This window comes from Acyrthosiphon pisum, chromosome X, assembly GCF_005508785.2.
Source record: "Acyrthosiphon pisum isolate AL4f chromosome X, pea_aphid_22Mar2018_4r6ur, whole genome shotgun sequence".
Taxonomy (NCBI): Eukaryota; Metazoa; Arthropoda; class Insecta; order Hemiptera; family Aphididae; genus Acyrthosiphon; species Acyrthosiphon pisum.
In genome coordinates, this window is record NC_042493.1 from 60,928,179 (window position 1) to 60,934,178 (window position 6,000).

The window sequence follows — 6,000 nt, forward strand, 5'->3', positions numbered from 1 at the left end:
TTTAAAATTGGTTGTAGAACTTTCAGTTAATTTATATGAAATAATAAATAGAATTGGTTTTTATAAAATCTTCCCGATGAACCATGTTTAACCCGGGAGAGGTGTCACGTTATATATTTGATGAGGAGTTTTGTTGGTCTTTTTGACTGACATATTAGAAATTATTTTTCTAATCCTGAAAAGTTAATTTATTAACAAACTTGGTTATATAATTTACATATCATTAAATACTATACACCTCAGACCTTAAGAACTACCCCCAAAAGCCCAATCCTCTCCTTACTAGTAAAAAATAAATATAACATAACAAAATAATTTATTTTTTAAGGTAAATGTGCTTTATACTCTTAGACAAACAAAATAAATAATAATAAACAAACTATGGACTAATAATTTGTATATTTTTTAATTTTACACATGTATAAAAAGTTTTGTGAATAACCAATTGTTTCAAGTAATATACCATTAAATAATAATCAAGATAAAAATAACCCTGGTCAAAAAGATCAACAACCCTCTCCTGGATAAAATACAATGAATTAATGAATTTTAAATAATTTTTAGAATACTAATGCTTAATAGAAACTTTTTGACTAATAAATATTAAATTTATTATTTATAACTACAATTTAAATTGTTGAACAAAGAAGATAGCATGTAAAGATTATCTGAAATATTTTATAAAACCAAAAACGTATTTCTGTTGTAAAAAAGTAGTGTATTTTCTATTTATTACATTTTTAAGCTCCAAAATTAAAGTCTATAACATAAAATAAAATAATTAACATACACAATACGTATATTCAAAAATTTTAAATATCAAAGAAAATTAATTTATTATAACATCAATATAAATACAAATATTACTACACTAGGTACTAATGATGGTATTTAAATTGATTCAATTTATTACAATCAGAAGTTTACATTTAGATTTAATATATAAACACAATTTGTACTTACGGTTAGTATCTCACATTTTGTTTTCAAATAATAGTTTGTATTTAAGTTGTATTTTGAACATAACTGAAATAATAAAGATGCACATTATTAAAATAAGATTGATACTTAATACTATACTCCGGCCCACGAGAGTCCAACCGTAAACCGACCGGGAAAACACGTTCGTCGCTGCGCATCAGTCCCGCCTTGCTAACTCAACCTAACCTAGCAGAGTAGTGGGAATGGTACCATGGGGGGAGACAATTTGGCTAGCAAACCTCACAAGCATCAGTATTGATGTGCGGTTCGGAATCTCGTGGGCTGGAGTATAGATTATATTTTGCAACACTGTTAATATTTATAAATATATCAAATCAATATTAAACATTTTATGTTCTTGAAATCAGTAATTGCAATTAATAATAATTTTTTTAATTTTTTTAATTTTTTAATTTATTCAAATAGTTAAATCTATAAATGAAAACTTTGAGGGTCATCTTAGAATTTTTTTATATAGAAAAAATCAATTTTAAAATGAATTCTCCAATATTAACAATCAAAAATTAACACACAAATTTAAAACTGTTAATGGGTTACAGACTACAGTTGCTATTTTTTAGACTTGTTTTACATATTTGTCATGCTTTTGTATCCGTCATTCATAATATTGTAATTTGAAAATGATAATGTACAATATAATAATGTATAGTGAGTAGTTTGTACATCCACAAATTAAATTCATATTGTATACATTTTATGTTTTTTTTAAAAAGAATTAAGAATCAAGCGCTGTATGCTGTATGTTATTCTAATATTTTTTTAGAAATTTCTTAGTAATAACAAATATTTACCTATTCTAAGCACTACATCTAGAATTTAATAGGTGCATTTAAAAAAATGTCATGAATAGTATAAAAATATAAAATTGTGTCAAAAGTATATGAGCAATGAATATATTTTGTATTTTTACGTGTCGGAGACGATAATAATTAAATAAATAATTAGTTAAAAATATTGTAATAAACAACAGGAACGTACTAAATAATATTGTACTGTCAATGCATTTTGCACTATTTCTGGACTTTAATAGTGATTAAATTTATACAAAATTGAAAATATATGAAATAAGTATAATGTATATAGTATAGTAGTATAGTTTATCTACTCTACCTTTTTCAACTTACGGGCAATATTTAAAATTTATATTTATACTGCGGGCCGTATATGCTGGTTCATTTTGATAAAATATGCACTATTAATATACTTAAAATTTGTAAGATATTTTGTAATTCTTAAATGCTTATTAAAATAACATTTTTTTTTTGCTTATTATTATAAATGTATTTTAGATTCTGAATGGAACGATGAATGTATTGATTTTACAATGATGTGTGTTTTTTTTTATTTTTTTTTGGGTCCGTGTACACGATAAGTAGTCGAAATAATGCTTCGATTTTCAACTTCAGTACCTTGTTCGATTGGAAAGTGAATATCGTTGGTGCATTGGGGAGGTCAAAATATAAAATTTCCAGTAATTTTCAAAAGCGCTAAGAAAAACCAAAGAAAAATTAAGGAAAAACGGGAATTTTTACGCAAAATCGATTTTTCACAAAAATGAATTTGGTTTTTGGTGTAACTCTTAAACAAATGACCGTAGATACATGAAATTTTGACTGAATGTTTATATTAGCATTTTCTATACACCATAAAATTTTCAAAATATTTTGACCTATTTTGAGCTCTTTACGGACATTGTCAGTTTTCATTTTTTTTTAGTTTTTTTCTAAAAATATCAATAAAATTTTATTTTTTGATTAAAAAAGCTTGAAAATTTGATAAAAGGCTCCTAGTATATTGTTTCAAAAGCAGATGAAAAATATTAAAAATCCTTAGTCACAGTTTTTTTTTATAAGCATTTAAAGTTCAAAAATTGACAAAATATGGAAAAATCACGAAAATTGGAAAATTATTTTGAGTATTTTGAGTATTTTGAGAATTCCTAAAAATTTTTCTTTTTAAATCTAAGATTTTAAAATGTAATACAAGATTCCTTATACGATTATCTACCTTTATCAAACAAAAAATATCTATAAGAAAGTCAAATTAAATTTTTATGATCGTTTAAAATTCATATTTTTACAACATTTGATATTCACTCGGTTTCTCATGTAACAATTTTCTTATTTTGTTGTAATTAAAAAACGAATGACTGTAGATACTTGAAAATTTCACTGAATGTTTATATTAGTATTTTCTATATACAATGAAATTTTGAAAATAATTTGACACTTTTTGAGTTGTTTACGGACATGGTCAGTTTTCAATTTTTTTAGTTTTTTTTTCTATAAATATCAATAAAGTTTTATCTGTTCGGCCAAAAAGTGTAAAAATTAAATACAAAGCTCCTGATATTTTGTTACAATATTAATTGAAAAATATTAAAAATACATAGGCACAATTTTTTTTTATAAGCATTTAAAGATTGAATTTTGACAAAATTTATCAAATTTAAAATTTAATAATTATTTCGTAGTTAAAAATTTATAAAATGTTCAATTTTTATATCTAACGATTAAAAATGTAAAACAAGATTCCACCTAAGTAGTTAATTCTGTTACCAAAAAATTTTAAAAATACATAAGCACAATTTATTTTTATAGTCATTTAGCTCAAATTTGGACGAATCACATATTAAAAAACCTGGAATAACTATTTTACTTATTTTGTTGTGATTGTATATTATTGAAACTTCTAAAGTATACTATTATATATCTACGATAGTACCACAATTTGTTGTTGATGTATAACGCGTTATAAGTACCTAATGGATATTGTGATATGATTAATTTGGAATTTATTATAGATACCTATTATAGGTCAATTTTTTTTTAATACTATTGATAAGTATACCTGTAATAGGTATGACTAATACCTAGACTGACAAAACGTCTCCGCTCAGAATCGGTTTTCTTATACAGTGATATTCATTGAATTCAAATTTAATACTATCCATCATACAGTGACCCACTTGTAACCTACTGTACAGTAGAGCGACATCCACTTACCCACCTTTTTATTTTTATCTATAACTATAAAAATGGCTAGTTCTATAAAATGGTCACACACCAGTTGGAATACTTCCGCGAGAAGTGGGTGGGGTATGCCTGCCGTATACTAATAACTAATAAATTATAAGTAATAAATAATGTATTAGGTATACTGAAATTGATTTATATCAAATATTTACAAATAATTTTGTATAATTTATTACTTTTTAAACATTTGTAATTAATTTAGTATTTGGAGAAAAAATGCTGTAATAAACAAATAATTTATGTTTATATTGTTAAATTCTATAATTGAAAATGTATAAATAAAAAACATTGAATTTTTTATTACTTAAAAAAACTAGTTGATGAAACTATTAATACCCATTGTAGAATTTGGATTTTGAGGGAAAACGAATAATTTAAATGACACTTAAAATTAGCAGTAATTTTATATGTAAAATTAAGGAATAAAAAAATGTATTATATTTTTAATAATTATAAATATTGACTACGTACTACCCTACTATCAATACAATACAATAACGGTTCTCAATATTAGGGTCGCAAATAATTGCTAAAATGTTAGTTATAAAAAATGTTATGAATATAAGTATTAATAGTAATATGAGTAAAAATATAAATAAATAAATGAAGATTAATAGTTTCTTTAAGTTATAGTTATTGAAAAAATTAAGGTGGTTGAGTGGGTGGGTAGACACCCATTGAACATTATTTTCAAAAAAGCCACACGAAGAATTGAGTAAATATCTTGGGTCTCGAACACAGAAAGGTTGAGAACCGCATAGTTGTCATAATGTCATAACTATTTTTGTGTAGTTCCCCCGAAACTGATAGTAGCATAAAACAATCAAAGACGTTCTATACAATAAAATGCAGTTACTTCAGTCTAAAACTACACAAAAAGTTATGATAGCTTGAAAAAAAAATTTGTAAAAACAGAGATACGACCATCTTCGCTGAGGCGGGCTTAATAGATAATTATTGACTTAATAGGTAATTACCCATTTCCATTAGATCCTGAAGGAATTAGAAGTTCATTAAATGTTTGACATCCTAGATCCAATGAATCTTCAGTATGAAGAAGTGTTGACAGTTTCTAAAAAAATTAAAATAGTAAATAATGATGTTCAATATACATAACTGTTTATTTTGTTATCTTATTAATGAAAAAGTGCTACAATTCTTACAAAAATTTCACTAACTTTTTGACATCTATGTTTTTGTAATTTATTGAACTTATTGAGTTCAGATAGTTTTGTTAAACCTATCTTTTTGTAATATTTTAATTCATTTAATCGCAGTCTCAGCAGTTTTTCATTCTTTACTCCTTCAATCAAGGCCCTATGACCGTCAATATTCATAAATCTTGACATTTTCACTAAACGCTCCACAAAAGTTTGATCAGAACTAAAAATGTAAAAATATATATATAATACTATACATGTTTTCAATTAAAACTTGATACAATGTAACTTTAAAAACGTATTCGGACCCTATTATAATGGCCAAAACTTATAAAAAATAGTGCATTTTTATAAATTAGGAGTAGTTTTTTTTCGTAAATATCTAACTATAATTTAGGGTTTAGTGCCACTGAGCAAGCATAAACAACAATTGTATTAATAGATATAAAATTTAAAATAATATTTTGGAATATATATACCTAAAGTACAGGTAAATTTAGTTTTAATAATTTATTTAGTAAAGTAAAATCATATTATACTCATATTTATATTTATGTTTTAAGTTTTTAATATACTTTTTATAAACTATTACACTTACAATTGTTTTATTTTTGGCAAATCTTTATTTTTGTACATAGCAAAATGTTCAATCAATCTATAGTTGTGAACACATTTTTTAGCTATTCTTCGATCCCACAAAATATCATTATACCGTTCTAAAGCAATTAATGCTTTTACTGTAACATAATTAATTACATCGGTTACATTAATGAGTTAATAAAATTTTAAAATTTAAAACAACT

The 6,000-nt window shown here is 24.3% G+C and overlaps 1 protein-coding gene across 1 annotated transcript; it reads right to left on the bottom strand.

Annotated features, from left to right (window-relative positions):
* Window positions 1-701: 701 nt before the first annotated feature.
* LOC100569762 lies at window positions 702-5,942 on the bottom strand. The gene is made up of 4 exons (XM_029487922.1): window positions 5,796-5,942; window positions 5,216-5,420; window positions 5,015-5,109; window positions 702-1,026 (listed from the first exon to the last, which is right to left on the bottom strand). The coding sequence occupies exons 1-4, from the start codon at window positions 5,831-5,833 to the stop codon at window positions 1,005-1,007; spliced, it is 360 nt and encodes a 119-aa protein (XP_029343782.1). The 5' UTR covers window positions 5,834-5,942; the 3' UTR covers window positions 702-1,004.
* Between the last annotated feature and the right edge of the window lie 58 nt (window positions 5,943-6,000).

Excerpts from the sequence above, each read along its gene's own strand:
- LOC100569762 (XM_029487922.1), bottom strand. The coding sequence starts at position 5,833 with ATGTACAAAAATAAAGATTTGCCAAAAATAAAACAATT. Across the intron at positions 5,110-5,215 it reads AAAAACATAGATGTCAAAAA|AAACTGTCAACACTTCTTCA; the intron begins GTTAGTGAAATT and ends TAATTTTTTTAG. Across the intron at positions 1,027-5,014 it reads TCAGGATCTAATGGAAATGG|TTATGTTCAAAATACAACTT; the intron begins GTAATTACCTAT and ends TTATTATTTCAG.